Raw genomic sequence first — 21,894 nt, forward strand, 5'->3', positions numbered from 1 at the left:
TTCAGGAGATAGCTGAGGTTTGAATGAGGGATTCAACCTTGAGCCACCCTGATAAAAAAACAAAGTCTTGAAGGAACAATAGTGGTCACGAAGCTTGGGATCCCAGCCGAGGCTGCAGTCCTATGCACCGTTACCTAGGAGTAATATTTATTGAACACAATTGGACTTACTTCTAGGTAAAGACAGATGGGGTTGTGTTATAAATGCAGATGAGGGACCTGCCCCTCTGGCATTTTTCCTCCTAATATTTTTCTTTAATCAGCCAATTTCATCTATGGAAAAAATGGATTTTCCTTTCTCTTTTATTAATGAGATCAGCACTTCCTCGCAGTCATGCTGCAACAGTGCTACCAAAAAGATAAAGCTTCTATAAGAATGTGTGCCTGCCAGCAATTACCATAGCTAGTAAAATCTATATTTCAAGTACAATTGAAGACTGACAGGAACATGCCTAGGATTTTCTTTTCTGGAGGAAAGAGTTCTTTAGCTCAGAAACACACACACACACACACACACACACACACACACACACAGCCTTTCCACAGCAACATAAACATGCACAAGAGCTACACAGATTTTGATGTTCAGCCTCCAGCGGCTTTATAATGTTCACCCACCATTATTAAATCAATACCCCCTTCTTTGGGGAGGAAAGGAACAGTTTATGGGAAATTTTGATAAAAACAAAACACCACCTGAAACGCCAGTCTTTACAGTCGGATCTTCCTTGGATGTACTGTACAGCCACCTATTCTGCTAATGCTCTTTAAAGCTAAGTATATTCTCTCTCCTCATGTGGTGCTTGTTTTGAGCAGAGAAAACAGCTCTGTCCTTTTGTGACAGAGAAAAGCTTATTTCTTCAAAGAAAGAGGAAGAAACAACTACAGAAGCTGTTTTGCTTTAGCTGGTGAAACGAGATCTAAGCACATGGTTACAGAATGATGCTTCAGTTCACAGGGAAAAGATTGCTTTCTTCACAATATGCTATGGAGCTCATTAGTATATTATTTACCCACAATACTTACAAGCTTTCCTTCTCCTTCCTATTTGGGAATGTTTACAGCAGTGAAACTTGAAAAGGCTCCATCTTGTTTGCAATTCATTTGTACTGCAAACTTGTGACTGTGGTACGTAGATAAAACAAAGTCACCCGGTAGTCTTAAAATATTTATTAATTAAAAAAAAGTTAAAATATTTGTTTATACAAAGATGAGACTAATCTCATGCAAACTCTTCGCATACAGTAAAAATAACTCAAATATTAGTAGGATGGATTTACAAAATAACTTCTTTATAGTAGCTTTTTAATAGAGAAGTGCTGCGCTGTTCAGTGTGCTTGGAGCACCATCCAGAATAATTTACTTACAAAGCCATTTCTTTTCTTTTTTAAAAAAAAAGATTTATACATTGTTCTATGGGGAAAGGTGCCAAGATTTTCACACTCTTCACTATGGTTAACAATTAATACCTTATTACTACTACTACCCATAAAACTAGACTTAGACCTATGAACATTGAGTAATGATATCCTCAGTACCACTGAACCTTGGGACCATTGATGTTTAATGTACAAAGCTGCCCAAACATTGCTGTGCAGCAGATTCCTAAGCGCCTTTACTAGGAAGTAAGGTCCAGGGAGGTCAAGGGTTCCATACTTCCAAGTAAGGATGCATAGGAGTACAGCCGTAGATATTTTTTCTTAAATGGTTAAAGAAAAAAAAGTATTGAGATCATTATGGATGGCATCTGCTTCTGCTTAATTACAAATCACATCGGATTTAGAATTTGTGTATATTACAAGTAATTTGCATAATTAAAACAATTAAGGGACTGACATATCATGGTAATTAGAAATGCATCAAACTTGAATGTTGTACAAAAGAGAGCTTCAATATGAAACATTAAGTCTCTGAGAATGAAGTATCCTACAGATTCCTGCACAACAGTCTTGGACATACTTGCACCGAACCTTCCTCTGTGCACAGATGGCAATTTGGGTTGTCTGGCTTTCCTCTAAATTGCTAGGATCCAAAACTCAAAACGGTGACACAAAATGCATGCCATTCATTTCTTCCGCTGTAGATGCCACAGTATTTGACTTGCGTTCTTTTCTGTGTGTCTCCTTTTTATCTCATTTTCCGTAGCCGTATCCTGTTCTCTTTGTCTCTCTTTTTAAGGATAAGTATGAATTGGTTGAAAAAATGCTCCTGGTCTTTCTTCTTCTGAACAAGCCGAAACCGCTGATCTGTGCCATATTTCTCTGCAAATTCCTTAAATGTTGTCCTGGGGAGCAGGTGGGGGAAACCAACATAAGCTACATTTTCACAAAGCTCTTTGTTTGTCAATATATATATTCTAATTCTTTGGCCCTTCATTAAATGTTCACCTTTCTGCATTGAACTCATTCTTAATGTGTCTTGTCATTGTCAGTAATGTTGGAAGTAGAAATGTGAAAGCCAAAATGTTGAAGTCTCATTGATCTATCCAACTTCTCATCCCAAGCCATTATTTTCATTCTGCAGAATGTAGACATACTTATCGATTGCAGGAAGCTTGATTAATAATTAGTTCACTGTGGACCATCCACAGTAATTGGATAGGATTCTCAAAAATTAAGAATGTAAATTCTTCTTTAGCTTCAGCCTGCCAATCGAAAGGATGTGACCCACATAATTTTAGCTGGAGTTAACAACACTATAAAAATTTAGAAGGCGAAGACTTTTGTCAGACTCCATTTAATGAAATGCCTTTTGACTCCAAACTGAGAAATGGGGATTGGATCTATTTATTTTATTTTATTTTATTGCCATGGACCCTTAGAAGGAACAAATCAGAGGCATAAATCTAGCATAGAATAATGGGGAATAGTGTGACTTTAACACATGGAAACTGAAATATTCGCTTATATTTGTGTTCCAAAAGGTTTAATTTTGTATTAATGTCTTTCCTGTGGTCTGTTCCCTGGCTATGAAAGCTAGCCATGCCTGAGCTTCAGTCTCAGTCCTCTTTGGATTCCCCACCCTCCTTTATTTTATGTGTCTGTGTGTTGCCTGAGGGAGTATAAGTGGGCAGACCTGTATGGGAGACCTTGCTATGGAAGTTCTTTGGCTGCCATATTCGGAGCCAGGGAGGAATTTGCCAGCAGGTTAATTGGGTCTGTCTGAAGGCCTTGCCACCTTCATAGCAATTGTCACAACTTACTGGTGGATAAGGGATTGGGTTGGCTCACTGGACAGGGAGTGGCCCTACCCTGCTCCACACTATCAGAGTATCCCCTTAGTGAGATTCTGGGGGAGGGGCTCCTTGTCCTTGTTGGGGGCTGATGGGTCATAGCACCCCAAACAGTGACCGTGGCAGGTTGCGCTGGTTTGATGCATGTGGGACAGCCCTTAACCTTGGTCAACCATCAACCAGCAGTCGGACTGGTTGATTTCAGGATACATACCCAACGCCTACGCCAAAACCTATTCACATCTGTAATCAATAAAACTCTGGCCTGTTTACACCCCAGTACTGCTGTCCTGTTTTACTGCCATTGCTGTTATGTTCAGCCTCCACCTGCTCGTGGCTTCACTGTGCCTGGGGCTACAAAAGCTGTGCTATATAGGACTGAAGCTAATTGCTTCAGGCTCAGGGCAGAATGGGTTCAGGGCACACAGAGACAGAACCCACAGAGGTGATTGTGTTTGTGCAGAACCCCTTCATGCTTTTCATGAAGTTGAGCCCCTAGTTAACCCTTATCACTTTAATCCTGGGGTAGGTGCAGTGACCATAAATACTGCAGCAGCTCCCAGAGAGTTTTGTTCTTATAAAATGAACACAAATCTGCTCCTGCCATTCTTGTCTAACTATCACATTATTCTGGAATGTTTTCTGTTAGATTGCCAAAGGAATACTTTTACTCATACTATCAACAGAAGCTGCAACTATATTGTTTATATCGGTATCTGACGGCTTGCACAATTCTTTAAAATGCTAGTTTTATTCTTTATATTTGTAAGATGAAGCTTCATTATCATAAAGAATCTATCTTGATGATTTGCAAATTCCGTTAAGAGAATCACATTTTTTCACAAAGGGATTCTCAACAGCTTTTATGGAAAACAGCTTAGGAGAAGCAAGTAAGCAACCATTCAAAATCTTACATTTATTGTACAGTACTGACGATAAATTCTTATGTGGAAATAATTTGGGTTTTCTCAAAAGGCCGGCAAAGGAAACGCTTTACTGATTTTGCATTATAAACACACTCTTGTACTTATACACACTGCAAGCACTAATCACATCTGCAATTGGGTTCCTTAGTCAAAAGCATAATGAACTACTGCAATGGATTTTTAACAAGTTGTTTAGTATGATATGAGAAAAGCTACGGATCAAATCATCAAATTTAACATATGACTATGAAGATCTCAATCAGCACATTGGCTCTGATACTTAGTGCACCAATATATGAACATTTTGTGACTATGGACATCAAACACTACATCTATTATAAAATATACACCTTATGTACATAATCTATAGAGATGCTACTGGCTATAAAGTTTAGATCTTCCTGCATGGTTGAGTTGAGAACTGAAGGAAAGGAGAGTTGGTGAAGACTAGCACTGAACTGACATTTCAAGATTGTCAAAAGTTCAGCCTGAATTTGGGGAGAGGTACAGCTTACTGGAACACCCACAAAGTTCCAGTTGGCGGGTGAACATCTGGGAGATATTCTGGGGGGGGGGGGGAAATGGCTACCACAAAATGGCACCCACCAGCAGAATTTAATGGCCTATGAGTGAAGTCGTGGGAAGGAACATAGGAAGCTGCCTGAGACTGAGTCGGGCTCATTGGTCCATTTAGCTTGTTTTCACTGTCTGGAACTAGCTCTCCAGGGTCTCAGACAGGTCTCCCCACTCCTACCTGGAGATGCTGGGGATTGAACTTGGGACATTCTGCATGCAAGACAGATGCTCTACTACTGAGCAATGGCCCTTCCTTATGAAATGGCTCAGGATATGTTACCTAGTCCAGAGGGGCTATAGTGGGACCATATAACAGGATTTTGAGGTTTCATATGCAGTTCACCATAAAAGTTTTGAAGTTTGCCTATAAATGTGAATTGAATCAAATTTCTCCTCATCCTTAACCACATCTTAGCTTCTAGTTCAAGGTGCACTAAGCACAGCTATTGTGCAAAAGCTTTAAACTATAATGGGGTTTCCTCAGATGTGCCTGGAGTTACAGGGCTTGCTGCATTGTATCTAGTGCTTCAAATTTAAAACAACATATTCACATTCAGCATTGCATAGATTTCTAGGCCAAACAAGCATAACCCAATTCTAGTTCCATACCGTGGTGATAATTTAGATTCCTCCAGAAGCTTCTTAAACTCTTCTTTGGCTAGCAATAACTTATTTTTCTTTTCCTTGTATTCTTCTCTTATTCTGGTCTTGACAAACTGTTCAAATATCTTAGGTGGAGAATAAGAAAACAAAAGTCACACATAATTAAATTTGCTAAATTGGTTGGTGAAGTTCATATTGGCTTCTAGAACAAAGGTGGTGAACCTGTGGTCCTTCAGATGTTGAAGGCAACAACTCCTGTCACTGCTGACCACTAGCCTGACAGAAGTCAGAGTGCACAGCTTAACCATCCCTGTTCTACAAACAAAGCATGGTTCTGAAGCACATCTCCTTTCAATCATTGGAGAATGGGGACTGACATGAGAGCGTTTCAAAGAGAAACCATGAGAACCTCATTTATTTTGTCTATGGAGAGTTGTTTTAATCTACACCCACCCATACACCCACACCAAAAAGCAGCAGTATATAGTATAATAACCAATGTATTGTTATTAGCATGACTACAGTCCTATGCAGTGTCCTGGGAGTGAGCTAGCCTCAGTGCAGCTTACTTTTGACTTCATTAGCTCAACCTGTAACTCACATTGAGCTCTAGCAAAACATCTTCATCTAGTTCAGGCACCCCCAACCTTTGGCCCTCCAGATGTTTTGGACTACAATTCCCATCATTCCTGACCACTGGTCCTGTTGGCTAGGGATCATGGGAGTTGTAGGCCAAAACATCTAGAGGGCCGCAGGTTGGGGGTGCCTGATCTAGTTGCCTGAAACACAACCTTTAACTTTTGATTAGAAATGCAAACAATCTTGCAAGGCACTAGCTGTTGGTGTGATGTAGGAACCCCAGATGTTATCTTTCCTTTTCCTCTGGAAAATGTCCCAGAGCTGCACACATTTACATTCTCCCTCCACTACACCACTGATCAGCAACATCTGAATCAACTCTTGAAATTGTTTGTTCTAACTCCAGGGGTTTCACAACAGCTTCTTGGAGTTTAATCAGGGAAGGTTTCGAGACAAAGCTTGTGATTCAGCAGTTGAATTCAGATAGGACAAGGTCCTGAGTTCAGTTTAGGGTGTGCATTTGGAACAAGTTTGTTTTTTAAATGGAATGAATGAGATCTTTTTAGTCCATTTGTTACAAGCTGAACCCAAATGTGCAAGCAACTCAAAATGTGAAGCTATGGATTTGGTGCAATTTGGTGTTGTCTTTGCTATTTTCTTCTTGTTTCAATGGATGGAGTGCTAGGGGAAAGCAGGGGGTGGGGAACTGACTTATTCTGTAGCCATCATAAGAATGCTTGAACATATGAAGATTTTGCTGCATCAGGTCAGTGGCTCATCTAGCTTGGCATCCTGTTCCCACCATGCCTAATTAGTTGCCTATGGGAAGCCCACAAGCAGGGCCTGAATGCAACGACCTGCTCCCCTCATTAGACTCTGATAATCTGATGTTATTTTCTTAGCCTGTGTTTTGGGGCAAAATAATGATATAAAATATGGAAGTTATTGGCAGTGGAAGAGAATTTGGTTCTGTCGGAATCAATGGGAATCAACAGAAATTGGAATGGCAAAAAAGAACCAACACCATGAGAAAGCAAAAGGAAGGAAGTTTTCAATCATGAAAATGAATAGACCAACAAAACTGTTGCTGACATCACACACCCCTAGTCCAGTTCCCAGCAGTTCTAATCAAGAGGATCTAGGTGCCAGACTTTGGGGGACAACTCTGCAGGAGGCCTTAAATAACGGTTGCTGGTTGGATCATACAGCACTGGGCTCAATGAACTCATGTTTGGCTCTGTTTCATAAGTTCATAAAGGGACTTTGGCAAATTGCTGGTAGGCATGTAAATGAAGCAATGCTATACTTTTTGATGGCACCTAATAGTAATTGATTTGACAGGTAATATCTGCCTGCAAAGGGAAATTGCTTCACAAAGACAATTTTACTTCTGTGTGCCTTAGTACTCCTAGTGTATGTTCCCCAAGGCTCACAATATCATTTCTTTTACATCTGTAGAGTAATCATTGTTAATCTGCTGTGACCTTTTCACAGTAATTGATCTGTGAGATGAGATGAAATACCAATAAAACAAGAGAAAGTTCAATCCACAATCCAATTCTGATCCACTTAGTTCCAGGGTAACTGGCTTTCTGCGGAAAGATTGGAGAGGAAGTAGCTTGATGGTTGTTCTAACAAATGTAAACCTGAGGCTCTTTGGGCAGGACTGGAGTCACCATCTATGTATGGTATGGCATGTAGCTGAATGTTGTAGCTAATTAGATGTTAAATAACAGTAGACTGTTGGGCCTGAACCATGGGCCGAAGGCTAACGAAGCAGTTTTCTGGTTAATTGCAGCACCATGATTCATGACTTGCTTGATTCATGCACTGGCATAACAAATTGAAAAAACCATTGGTCTAGAAGGCTCATTGCAAGATTCATTGAAGTGACTCAAGTGAGCACATTTGCAAGTGGAGTAATTTGAGGGCTGGCACTTAGAATTCTAACTTGACTGGGAGCTACCACAGATGAGCAGCAGAGCTCATATTTTCCATGCAGAAGGTCCCAGGTTCAGTCCCCGGCATCCAGGTAAAGCTGAGAAAGGTTTCTGCCTGAAAAGCTGGAAACCTGCTGCCAGCCACTGTAGACAATGCTAAGCTGCATGGACCAATGATCTGACTTGGTATAAATCAGGCACATGTGCTCATCATATGATGCATATTTTAGGGAGAAAAGAGCATGTGCTGAATGGGAATTACAGAAATGTAGCTCAACTCAACTGATTTAGAATAGCCTATTTTTATATTGCATACCAACAAATGATGTCCTCCTCCCCATCCAACTACGGGTAATGGGCAAATGGAAGCAGGCTTCAGTCCAAGTATCCCTATCTGCACATGAAAACTGCACATGGAAACATGTATGTGATTTCCCAATCCAGCAGCTATGATGCACATTTAGCCTTGCAAATAAATTGCACCTGTACTGATTAACACTTTAGGAATGGGGTGGTGGTAATTTTGGACTTCCCCCAGACAGCCCTCCCTGCAAACTGCCTTATTGGCATATCTATGCTTCTTCGCCAGGGCCATGCATGCACAGCTGGATCATAGCCATTCTCTTCTGAGAACAGCAATAAACGAACTATTTTCTGTTAGTAGAGCAAGGATGTCTTTTAATTATTTTTACTGAACCCATCTCAGGTTCTTTTTTAAAAAACAACACCACATCAATGTACTTTCCTTTTGACTGTTCTTGAGACTGCCAAAGAATAATATGATAAGGGGCCCACTTTAATAGTTACAGGAAAGAGCTTTCCATGAGGTCAAAAATAGATGACCACATTAAGTTAAAATTGATAAGTGGCTCATTATCCCAGCACCCGAGCCCCTAAATGCAATGCTATTTCTAGACCCCAAATCCACTCATTTGTTGAATATTTTGCTGTCGGGAATGTAGCTTCATTGTGGGCAGAGAGGAAAGCCATCTGTTGGGACATAACAATCAATAAATAATTGCGAAACGGCAATGCAGCATGGGGATTTGAATTTAATCAAAAGAAGCCCATTCCTCAGATAGTCTCAAGGGAGCTGCGCCTAGTTATTTGCTCCGTTAGCAAACAAATTCTTGCGAAAGTTCAACATCTGACTCGCTGGCCTTTCATACAACGGAGAGATAATATGAGAACAGACCTTTCTCTGTTCATCGACAGGCCCTTCCAATAGACGAAGTGATAAATCTGCCCTTTTCAAAGCCCTTATCTACTTAGGGGAAGAGGCTACATCAATAATACAACACATAATTTGCCAAATAGTCTTTCATTTTTAAATATAATCGGTTTAATCAAGTATTATTGAGCTAAGTGGGAGCCTGGATGTAGCAGGGTTTAATCCTGTCCCCAAGGTTATTTAGCCCCATGCTGAGGTTGCACACATTCTCTAGGCCCCTCCCATGTGGTAAGATGGTGAACTGCATCAACAGGGAGTCTGTTGTATCTGTGGAGACTCCTTGCATGATTTGGAGCCCTGATACAAAAGGCTCCCACTGCAGAGATTCACTTTCATCAGATAAGACCCAGAGAATCACCATAACATCAAAGGTAGTGGGCTAAGCAAAAATAACTGCAGCTCTGTGTTCCCTTGTAGCTCAAGATATGTTTGAAAAAGACTCTCTTCTACCTGCAATCCAGAGCATCAATTAGAATGTCAGAATTCTAATGCATAATGTGCATTATGCATAATTCTGCATAATGTGTCAATTGACTTAGTTAGTAGGAGGCCACCTCTCACCCACATTCTAATGGAACACAACTATGGCTCTGAACAACCCACAAATATTTTGCATCCTAATTCAGGCATGAAGGTTTAGCCACAAAATCTAGTGTTCTAGCTTTCACCTGTCTCTAATTTTAACTTGTGTAGTGCTTATTTGTATGAAGAGTTGCTAAAGGTGAGATGATCAATCCTGCAATAAATGTTAATCTTTCCAGTTGACCAAAAGGAGGACATTTTTAACACTTCATAAAATTTCCTTCTCTGCAATTTGATTACCCTCTTTTACTAGTAGGAACACAATTTTAATCTTCTATATAAAGAAGAACTGAAAATTGCTTTTCATAGTCATTTTCCTTGAGTACGTAATATATTCCACAAATGAGACCCATGTCACCAATGTTTCAAAGCTAATATCTATAGTATAAGCTTTATCGACTGTTCATTAAGCAATTTTACTATATCATGTACATGCTTGATAAATGAAAGGCGCAATAAAGCTTGATTGACTAGGCACGGTCTAGACTGTGCCCTTGCTTAAATCACTGAAACAGAATACAGTGTTCCCCTTGCTGTATAAAACAGTCTTCTAAGTGCATTGTTAGGTTACAGTTTCAAATTCCCAATTATAATTTTACCCTAAAAATGGTAGCCATTCTTTATTAAAAGCAAACACATTTTAGATATGGCTCACCCCAACATGATCACTATGCAAGGTGCTCAGTCTCCTCATGAGTTTGAGGGCAAAGGTCTGAAGCAGGAAGCCTCCTAAATTCATGGGGGTTCCTTTTAGGATTTTGAACTTCTGCACCATCAATTTTTAATTGCACTGGGAGCTTCAAAGGTAGACGGGGGTCTCCACTCAGTGGCACTGAATGGGTTACCAGCATCCGGGGTTGCGTGGGAAGGAAATGGATGGAGTACGCATGCACATTCAACTGCCTAATGGTGTCTGCATCACCCAGGAGATCGCAGCCGCACAGGTAAGAAGAGTCGTTCTGTTGCCTGGAAAGGTCACTTCCTGGTTCTCATGGAGAAGCCATTTTCAATGGAGCCCAGCAACAGAAGTGCACAGCTCTATTGAGGCAGCACCAAATGGTACGGCCCTTCATCCACAAATCTCAGGGCAGTTCACATCATTTGTAAACTGGAGATTCTGATCACCAGGAAGTGATATAATTTAAAGGACTGCTTATCTATTTGTTCGGCTATAATAGTGACCTAAAGTACAAAATGCGGCTGCTTTGCTAACCTTAGACATTGCAATAGTCCTTTGAATCATAAGGAAATAGTGTGATGCCCTCATTATTTTTCTTGTTGGCTCAGAATAAGGCCTATACAGGCTTGGATTTATAGAAGCTAGCGTGAATCAGAATTTTTTTAGTAGAAAAGACTAGAATGCATACCCAAGTTGAACAACCAGGAGACTGTCTTCCAGCACCACATTCTCACATGAGTCATGTGACCCATGCAAGATCGTGCCCCCCCCAAAAAAGTGTTTTTCCAGTGCAAGATTGCAGCACCCAAAATGGCTGCCATGCTGTCACATAAAAAAGGGGATATCCCAGTTTTCTTGGGACAGTTGAAGGATATGTAGAATGTCCATGGCGGGTAAAGTATGAGGAATGATGCACTAATTCAGTAGATCAAAGATTGAAACTAGCCAGCTGTTTATCTTTTGTCCACCATGAATTCCACAGAAATGGATGGACTTCCCTGTTTCAACTTTCCTTTGCATATCTGTTTATATTTTCAGTTTGCCTCTTTCTGAAAGATATTCGTCGCCCATTTCCCTCAGTTTATGTTTACAGCATGGAAGCAAGGACCCATTTGTTTTCTGATGCCCATTTTTATACCATAGTTATTTCAGGTATGTCATGTTCTTTAAAAGAGTAATGTGAATTGGCTCAAGCACTCTGAACTGTCGGGGGAGGCATGCATTGTTATAAAACTTTAAACTCACCTGTTTACGTTCTTCTGAGTTGAGTAGGAGATAACGTGGATCAAATACTATTTTGTGTAACTCTTTTTCCCATGTGGAAAATGCAGAGACCTGAAGGAAGATATGAATGGAAGATATATAAACAATTTTCTGAAGGTTTTGGAACTCATCTGGCTGTAAATTCAATTTCTGAGTGAAAAAACAGAACACTGCAAGAATGCCACAAGCTACAGCGTTTGCCATGACCTAACTTACTCAAGAAACAGAATAAATCTTAATCAAGGGAACTGGGATTAAGAGGAGAACTGGCTGTGAGAACAGAATGGAAAATGTATGATGCAGAAATGAAGAACAGCAAAAAAAAAAAAAAACCCCAACATGTTTGAAGGAATGATCAATACCATAGGAAACAGATCAGAAATCAATATGACACAACTATAACTGTTTCATGGTGTCCCTCACCCACTCTTTTAACCAGGAATTTTAATTCAGAAATTATCTTATTCCTCAAATTCATTTCATTCAGCTTTCAAGTTTTCTTCTTTTTGTAATGGTCCTCTAAATACTTGTTAGCGATAGGTTTTGTAAGTTGCTTGGGGTCACTTTTCCATAAGTGACTAATAAAAGCAGATGCAAATCATGATGATAATAATAATAGATCCATTTGAATCAGCTTTCAGATCAGGCTTAGGCTGAGTAGAAACTGGGATGGGCTAGTTTAGTATTTTTATTTAACAGGATTTATATACTGATTAATCATCCAAAACTTATTGGTTCACATAAACCTGTATAAAATTACTATAGAAAGTAATTGTTCCTCATTAGGTAATTCATGCATGTAATCCATCCTGCTTTGCTTATTCTTTAGCAGTTGGGGTCCATAAAAATAAAACACAAACCAAATCTACAGTAGGGCAAAACCTTAATGAAACCAAAGTGTCATAAAACAGTGAATAAGCTTTAGAGTTCTCCAGAACTCTTCATTGGGCTAGATGCTTCACTGGATCTTGCTTGCATAGTTATGAGACACATGTAGCTCTTTCATGGCTGGGTCCTTCTGGTCTCTGTAATAATGGTCCCCTTTTGTCTGTCTCCATATCTGTACCTATCTGCCAACATCCGAATACAATGCGAGCCAGTACAACATACAACAGGTACTGGGGCAGTCTTAGGGAAGCCAAATAGACTATGCTGATATTGAATCTTGCTCTAATTAGCCTTCTCACCAGGGGAGAAACTTAGGTCAAACATGTTGGGAATCTCCTATAGGAGATCATTGCTCTTTAGGCTGAAGGCTTGTGTGAAAAATTTACTCAAAGGGCAAGATCCATGATTGTGCCAGCAAATACAACAATACTCCCTTTCCTTTCCTTTCCTCCCCTCCCCTTGTGTCCCCAATTTATCTCCAGGGGGTTCCCCAGCCCTGTAGAGAAAGGGAATGTTGTTTGGATAAGCATAAGTCTGTTGCATAGGCAAGACACCATGATTTAACACCCAAAGTGTTAAACCTAACAAAACTTTATCATTTTCACTGAAATAAAAAAGTTGGTAGAAATAAGAACAATTTTCAGATATTTATGTCCCGTAATGGATTGGATTATTCTGTTCTAACCTGTCCTATTCAATGCGTTTCTTCATAATGAATAGAACATACTCTTAGAATCATTAAAAAATTGTCCAGTAGCACCTTAGAGACCAACTAAGTTCTGGGTATAAGCTTTTGTGTGCATACACACTTCTTCAGATACACTGAAACAGAAGTCACCAGACCCTTATATATAGTGGGAGGGTGGGGTTTTTCTCAGGACGGTAGTAGGAGATCAACCCAAATCAGTGGGTATGGAAAACCTGTTGACAACTGTAATTAATCCTACTTAGTTGGTCTCTAAGGTGCTAGTGGATAATTTTTTATCTTTTTATTTATTTATTTTGACTGCGTCAGACCAACACGGCTACCTACCTGAATCTTAGAATCATATCATTAGAAACATGTCAACCATGGGATGTGGAATTAGTTAGATCAAGTCAGAGACGGTTTTGTGTGTAATGGAATGTAATTAAACATGTTTCCATTGGGTACCTGAACTGTTATTCAAAGACCTAAAATCAGGCAATAAGAAAGATTATAAGCTCTCTGGGCACAGATTACATTTATATCGTGTCCTTTACATCACCTAGCCTTTTGTACAACAAATGGAAGCAACGTAACATCATTCAACAGTGATAAATGTTGATAGGAAAGCAATATTAAAAAGCATTTATAGAAGCGGTAGGAATCATGAGATGGTTGCAACATACTGTTACAAATCTTGAGTTTATATCGTGTTCTCATAATCTGCTGGAATCAAGCCAGTCCAACCTTATTTCTTACCCCTCTTTCCAGAAGCATATCTCTGAAATGGGTAATACGTTCTTCCAATGGAAGTATAATCTGATCTTCAGAGGCTTTCATGTTTTTCTCTTCGACCTTGTCTAGCCCAGCGTTCTCAGGATCTTCCAGTCTTAAATAATGCAAGTAATATGCAAGATGGAATAAATTTTTAACGCTCAATTATCTTTAAAAACTCAGCAGGAACTAGAAAAATAAAAGCAGCAACTTGTTGCACAGAGTGTTCTTGTATTAAGTTATTTTTGTCTACGTTTAAAGATATGCAGCTGGTGTGTTCTTAACCTCATTCTTTAGAGGCATTAGAAACAGACTTTCCTAACCTGGTGCCTTCCACACATTTTGAGCTACAGTTCTCATCAACCATGCTGGAAGGGGCTGAGTGAAGTTATAGTTCAAAACATCTTGAGGGCACAAGGCTGAGAGAGGCTCCATAAAGGATGCCTTAATTGGAGCTGAGAGTTCAGATGGCACACTGTTAGGACTGTTTTATTGGGGGATAGTCCTTACTTGGATGTTCAGCTTTATGTGGAGGAAAACTCCTACCTTGCTCCATTTAGGATAGAGTGTGTTCTCAACTTCTAGACTGGGGGAAAACTCTGAAGTGATGTGGCACCAGATTTTGATTTGTGGGAAAGCCACTTCCACCCTACGGAGGAGGTGGGGTTGAGGGCTTCACGGCCCGAACACATGCGCAGCGGCTGCAGCCCAGCACCTGCGCAATTGGGGGGATTGGGGGGATTCCCGGCCGTGTCATCCCCTGGTCAGCCAATCGGCTGGTTCAGGGAGCATGGCCTGCCCTATTTAAGGCAGGACGAGGCTGGGGGTCTCCCTCTTTGCCGCCAGTCAGCTGTTCCTGCGTTCCCCACCCTACTGTCCTATAAGGTTTTTGTTCCTTGACCTTGCTATGGACCTTGGTTGGTCGCTGATGAGGGGCCTGGTAGGAATTTTTCCACTTGGAAAATTTGCACCAGCCACTTGGTTTTCACCTACCTCATAGCAAATCACCACAACTTTCTTGGTATTGGCAGTTAGGCATAGGTATTGTTCTGTAGATGGAAGAGGGGAGGTAGCGCCATCGCCTGTCCCACATATTGAAGGGTAGTCCGATAAAGGATTCTGGGGTGTGTGGCCCTGTCCAAAGCCTGGGGAGGTGAGGGCCTAAGGCACGCCCCCTAGCGGTCACCCCGGGGGAGTTCCTAGTTGATGTGCATCAGCAGGACTCCCCCTACTGGTGGTTAACCCTTTCCGGACTTCAAGCAGACGGGCTGAAGTCGGATATAGTCAGTTAGGACCAATGCCTAAGCCAATACCGCTCATCACCTGCAACCAATAAATTTGTGGCCTTATTTAGCCCATTAACCTTAATAATTGTGACATGTGTCATTATTTCCACTGGGGGGGGGGGCTGGAACTCGCCGCGCAAAGATATCTTATTCTGAGCGCTTTTTTGAACGATGCATCTTCTCAAGATATTTACATTTATACATTTCCTACTTAGATGTGATACGGCTTTAAAGTCAGTGAAGTGATAAATATTTGTTATCTCTTTTTACAAACAGTTTCCTCTATTACCCACTGTGCTTACTATAAGCTTAGTCAGGAAAGAAAACAGGAAACAGTGTTTTAACACTTGTTAATTGCTTGCCTATGTATTCCCACCAAGCCATTAGAAGCAAGAACCTCTAAATTTCCCTGCTAAAATACTTTCTATCTGTCACTTCCTACACAGCAGTAGATTAACAAAAGGGCTAACAGGACCTGGCTTGTTCAGTGCTAACCAGAGACAACTGGCAACCCATTGTATTTCATGCCATATACAATGTGCAAGATTTGTTTGCAGGGTGACTAAAATGGTTGCTAGTTTTATTATATGTGTGCTATGTAAATTATAAGGGCTAGTTCCTTGGGTAGATTGGAACTCTGCCATCTCAGCACTGAAGAAGCCCCTACAGAAGTTCCTTCAGTGAAATAAATGGAGATGCTCACATGCTCAAGAGATACATTATTCACCTGATGCGGGTGGCGTTGTGGTCTAAACCACCGAGCATCTTGGGCTTGCCGATCATAAGCTCAGCAGTTCAAATCTGCACGATGCGGTGAGCTCCCGTTGCTTTGTCCCATCTCCTGCCAACCTAGCTGTTTGAAAGCATGCCAGTGCAAGTAGAAAAATAGGTACCATTGTGGCAGGAAGGTAAACCGTGTTTCCATGTGCTCTGGTTTCCATCACACTGTTCCGTGTGCCAGAAGCGGTTTAGTCATGCCGGCCACATGACCTGGAAAACCTGTCTATGGACAAACGCCGGCTCCCTCGCCCTAAAAGTGGACATGAGCGCTATACCTCATAGTCAAATTCGACTGGACTTAACTGTCCAGGGGTCCTTTACCTTACCTTTACCTATTCTGCATCTTAGTCTCTAGCATGGGGAACAAAACTATAAGGGACATGGGTTAACATTATTCTGGCATTCTTGCTACACAATCAGTAGTTTAAATATATTGTAGTTCCAGTAATATCTGTTGTAGAAACTTTCAGAAAAGAGATTAGTCTCTCTGACAAAACCAAGCTGAAGTCAACTAACTACATTTGCACCTGATTAGAAACTTTTAGCCATTGGACATAAGCATGATTTTATTCTCGAAAGGTTCTAAATGGTTCAGCTGAAATGGGAAATGTTAAAATCTTTCAGCTAATAAATTCCATTACCCAGTAAAGCAATATGAGTCCTAACATTATTTTCCTTGCCATCAATAATTGCATTATACAAATTCACTCTTAAATTATACTAAAATGGGTATTGCATGATGTTAGTAGCTCCAAAGGCATCAAATTGTCACTCTTCATATAATAGTGACTTCGATATTATATTAGCCATTCTCATTCTCCCGAAATTATCCTATTCTGTAATATGATCTATAAAGCTTCCAGTCCAATTTCTGGTAACCAAAAATCATTTTTATTTCCAGAGAAATGGGTGGAAACCCAGAAAGCTACTTCATTAACGAAGATGCTCTCTGGCTGCCCCTTTTTTAGTACAGTTAATTAAAAATGACGCAAATAATGATGAGCATTACTGTTCCCAACCCTAATCCTGTGGAAAACCATCGAATTATATTTTAATTTGATCCTGGCTTGTTTTTAGGAGGTAATTTAATTATTGTTTGATTTTATACCAATGTTATATATTTGATGTTAGCCGCCCTGAGCCCAGTTTTGGTCGGGGAGGGCGGGATACAAATAAAGGTTTATTATTAAGAGACTAGGACCCTGTGAGATTTGACATCTTTCCGCAGGGCCTGCAAGACAGAGCTGTTCCACCAGACCTTTGGTCAGAGTTCAGCCTGACTCATTTCTCTTCGTATAAGAACAAGCACGAAGGAGGTTTCCAGCCTGCTCATAGGTCCTTAAAATATCAGTGGAAACAGTTTGTCTTGGAGTGTATTAACCACTTCCAGTTTTAATGTGAAGAGTGCCACTTGTCCAGTTTTAATTTTAATTGGTTGAATGAATTGTGGGATGTATCTTAATTCATTGATCGCTTGTATTATGTATATCGTCTTATTTATATGATGTTAGCCGCTCTGAGTCCGGCTTTGGCCAGGGAGGGCGGGATACGAATAAATATTACTATTTCTGGGTTAGCGGAGTCTGTAACCTGAAGCGTATGTAACCCAAGGTACTACTGTATACCAAAATGTAGTATGATTCATACAGCTATTATTTTTCTCAAAAATATATTACCCCCAAATAACAAGTTCTATTCCTGATTTGGCCAGGATACTGTTTCAACAAATTGCTTTTATATTGTAAACTGTCTTGGATGAAGGGTGGCATAAAAATTTAATAAGCAAACAAATAAAATACAAAAGCCCATTAAAATTTTTACTCGTCAGATATTCTGTGGGCACAGTTTACAAACTAAGCTGCAGAGGAAAGTTTAGGATGGCTTTCAGTTAAGTTCTTTGCAGAGTAAGCCCACTGAAATTAATGAACATGACCAAGTTAGCTCTAATAATTTCAACAGCTCTGAGTAAAACTGTTGAATTCTTCCCTTAATCCATGCAGATAAACACCTCTGCTATGGTTGGGTTTAATTTTAATTAAAATAATTTAAATTTAAAATAAGGACTTGAAATTCTTCATATAGCCAAAGTCCATTTTGGCATCTTCAGCAAAGGTTACTTCATGGATCTCATGTCAGAAAAAATATTACTTACTTATTTCTCTTTGTTTTAGTACTGTGATCATCATTTAAATCTTCTGCATAAGAGCCATCACTTTTATCTGCTAAAAGTAAAAAAAAAAAAGTAGTTAGACAAATTACAAACTTTACATTAGACTAATCAGCTAATAATTGTTTAGCTTTTCCTAAAGTCTATTCAGTTTCTAAAGATGTGCCCATTTATCTGGCAGTTTGGAGTTACCCTAGAACACTAGAGTTCCTGATAGATTTAGAATGATTTTAGAACAACAACATATGGCAATTTCTTGTTTTGATCTTCATACATTTTATTTAATACTACTTTTTTTAAAATGAAAGGTTGTCATTTCACATTTGGATAATAAATAAAAAGAAAAATATGTTCATTTTATTGCTGACAAGTTGAAAAATTTGATAGAAGCTCCTTTCTGCCAGAAGTATCGGTGGTATTCTTACTCAAATGTAGGGGAACTATAAAGCTTCTCTGTCATTAAACTTGACACACTGTATTGCAATCAAAAACATGCAGACATTACTGTCTCTCAAATTTAGAGGATAGCCCAAAGAAATGATTCATTCCTGTTTTGGCATAGATATTGTCTAACAAATTACAGTGGGATGTGGCTGTTTTTCAGAAGAAGTGTGATGTTTATGATCCCATTATCTATTTCTGCAATTCTGAAGCACTTTATCTTTTCTGCATATAGAGCACCACACTCTGAATAAAAATGAACTGGAGACAAACTCCAGCTCAGTTCAGTGTGGCTTGCAATTTCTAGTGTGTCTTCTAAAGTCAACATGATTTCTGATAAGCAGCACACTTTTATTGAGGGGAAGGGTGAAATACTCCTATATGCCCTCCTTTTTGAATATTTAAATATGAGGCTGGTCTATGATGAGAGAGGGAGTCATGGAGTAATTACAATTAAGTGTGTAAGAGAACTTTAAAATAAAAGTGTTCTCCCCAATCCAACTTGGGACTGTATCTATAGGCGCAAGGGCCCTCAAAGGTCATCTACCCTTTGTGGACACATGGAATACATTGTGATGCTGTCCCTAAAAGGTGGACACTCCAGCTGCTTCTTAAAAACCTCTAACAAATAATAGCCTACCATCTTTAGAGGCAGACAGTTCTACCATCCAACAGATAGTACCACCAGGAAGTTCTTCTTCATTGTTTCAACATAAAGTCCAATTTCTTGCAAATCTGAACCCAAATGTTTTCAACTCTCTGGAGCAGCAGAAAAGGTTGTCGGTCAGGTTGTTGAGTGAAACACCCAGGCATCGCATATTCCAACTGTGCTGGTTCAATGCAGCTATCAGGCCATGTTCAAGGTCTTGTTACTCTAAAGCCTGGAGCAACTTGGGACCAGGTTAGCTGAAAGACTGTCTGTCCCTGAATAGAGTTTAGAACACTTATGGTGAATTTTTATTCGTGGCACCACACCCTATACAATGCCACAGGGTGGTGACTCAAAAAGGGCGTTTTCCAACATTGCCCCTGCATTATAGAATGCCCTCCCCCCTGTCAAACATGAAGCATCAGCCAACAGTTATTTCTCTCAACTTGATGAGTCATCTTTTTGCCTAAGTTTTTCCTGAGCTATAATATTGGACCCTGTTTTTACTGAATTCCCATTTTTACCTGGTTTTATGATCATAGTTTTTAGGTTGCATCTCTGTCTTTACGGTAGTGCTTCCCTCTTTTCATGTTGCATTTCTGTACACCGCTTAGAGATTTTTAAATACAAAATATTTCAGAAATGCTTTTAAATAAATGAGGAATTTACCCCATCATCTATTTGGCAGCCATTCAAGTATTTGAAGATTGCTATCATATCACCTCTTAGTAATCTCTTTTATAGGCAAGAAAACAGGCTTCCATATGATTGTTCCTGCTTAGACTGCAATAATTCCCTGACCTGATCTAGCAGTCAAGTCCACACATACACACAAGCCTCCTTTAAACATTGAAATATTGGCAATCAGCTGTTTGGGTGGAATATTCAGCTGACTGGCAGGACTCCAAGTTTGTTTGTTTTTTACCCTCAGCCCCAGCTGCTACACATGTGATCTATTAAATCAGAGTCAGGAAATGTGACTTTAAGGTCTATGCTCACACTTTATTTCAGTCATTTTGCCCTTAATGCTGTATTCTGTGCTATGCTAAACTCACTCTTACAGGTTCAACCCGTTCTGTCAGAAAATAGGAAGTGAATTGTTCTATTTTAGTTCAGAGTCTTGGTCACATCGTATATCAATTTTTCAAAGCAGGCTGCTAAAGAAATGAATCAAGGAACACACATGCCCACATAAAACCAAACTGAACAAAATTACATTTCTTACTACCCCAGGACAATTTGCTATAATACTGCAATGGCTGAAGACCAAGGGTGCTTCCAGATGGAACCGTAACATCGCAAATAGGTCATTCGGGTATTGCAAACAGGACACTGGCAAAATGATTTTTTTTTTTGGGGGGGGGAGGAGTTTTGTTTATTGAATTTTCCCTGGAAAGGGGAAAACCTGATTGAATGAGAAAAGAAATACAGGCTGGCATTTTCATGTGGGTGCGGCAAAAATTTGACATGCATGAGTAGCACCGACTCCACCATAAATGCCCACCTGGGAGCAGCCTGAACAGGGGAGGGGAGGTTGGGCTGTCAGCAGTTATATCCACTTGACAACATAGTAATTTGTGAGGAATCAGATATAAATACTGTATAACAAGGCACACATAAATGCACAGTATAAAGGTAAAGGGACCCCTGACCATTAGGTCCAGTCGTGACCGACTCTGGGGTTGCGGCGCTCATCTCGCTTTATTAGCCGAAGGAGCCGGCGTACAGCTTCTGGGTCATGTGGCCAGCATGACTAAGCCACTTCTGGCAAACCAAAGCAGTGCACGGAAACGGCGTTTACCTTCCCGCCGGAGTGGTACCTATTTATCTACTTGCACTTTGACGTGCTTTCGAACTGCTAGGTTGGCAGGAGCAGGGACCGAGCAACGGGAGCTCACCCCGTCGCGGGGATTCAAACCGCCAACCTTCTGATCGGCAAGTCCTAGGCTCTGTGGTTTAACCCACAGCGCCACCCGCGTCCCATCAATGCACAGTATAGCTGGGTACTATTAGTACCCAGTAGGGACTGGTGAGACAGCATATGGGTGGGTCACGTGGAGGGGGGAAGTGTGGGCAACTTGGCACTGTGAAAGGCAGCATCAATCTGATGCTCCTGCTGTGACACACCACACCTCTGAGCGTCCTGTGACTTTCCTCCCACCTGTCCTTCTCGGCAACTGCCAAAAGCCAGGAGAACAACAGGGTCCCCACCTGCACAGCTTCACTGGCTGGTGCTCACAATGCCAATAATAAGATAACATGCAACCTGTTCTGTTGAGGGAGGTCCTTGCATGCAAAAGACTGAATGTGGCCCAGGTGTGGAACCATGGACACTCCTTAAGAGTGCACACTTCACTGAAGTTATCTGCAGACATTCTACCTGGGATTATTTTAGCAGCAATTTCCTAGTAGCTGAAAAAGTAGGTAAAATTAATTCCTGCAGCCTTCTAACAGAGATCGTTCTAGTTCTGATGATATGCCTCTCCCTCTCTGAACTGGGCCAGCATGTTTAAGGGAGCAGCTGCATACCCTTCCCACAGCCACCCAGCATGTCCCATACTGTATAGGTAGTCTGGTTGAATGCATGACCAAAAAGCCAGCATTCTGTTCTCAC

The 21,894-nt window shown here is 40.5% G+C and overlaps 1 protein-coding gene across 1 annotated transcript in view; it reads right to left on the reverse strand.

Annotated features, from left to right (window-relative positions):
• Nucleotides 1-1,154: 1,154 nt before the first annotated feature.
• TCERG1L (transcription elongation regulator 1 like) overlaps nt 1,155-21,894 on the reverse strand; it is a 163,678-nt gene continuing 142,938 nt past the window's right edge. Inside the window, exons 9-13 of the mRNA XM_028729901.2 lie at nt 18,176-18,245; nt 13,943-14,072; nt 11,593-11,682; nt 5,343-5,461; nt 1,155-2,283 (exon numbers count right to left, since the gene is read on the reverse strand). Of these exons, the coding sequence (XP_028585734.2) occupies nt 2,127-2,283; nt 5,343-5,461; nt 11,593-11,682; nt 13,943-14,072; nt 18,176-18,245 (566 nt within the window). The 3' untranslated portion in view covers nt 1,155-2,126. The remainder of the gene's footprint in view (nt 2,284-5,342; nt 5,462-11,592; nt 11,683-13,942; nt 14,073-18,175; nt 18,246-21,894) is intronic.

The sequence above is a fragment of the Podarcis muralis genome, chromosome 6 (genome assembly GCF_964188315.1).
Source record: "Podarcis muralis chromosome 6, rPodMur119.hap1.1, whole genome shotgun sequence".
NCBI lineage: Eukaryota > Metazoa > Chordata > Lepidosauria > Squamata > Lacertidae > Podarcis > Podarcis muralis.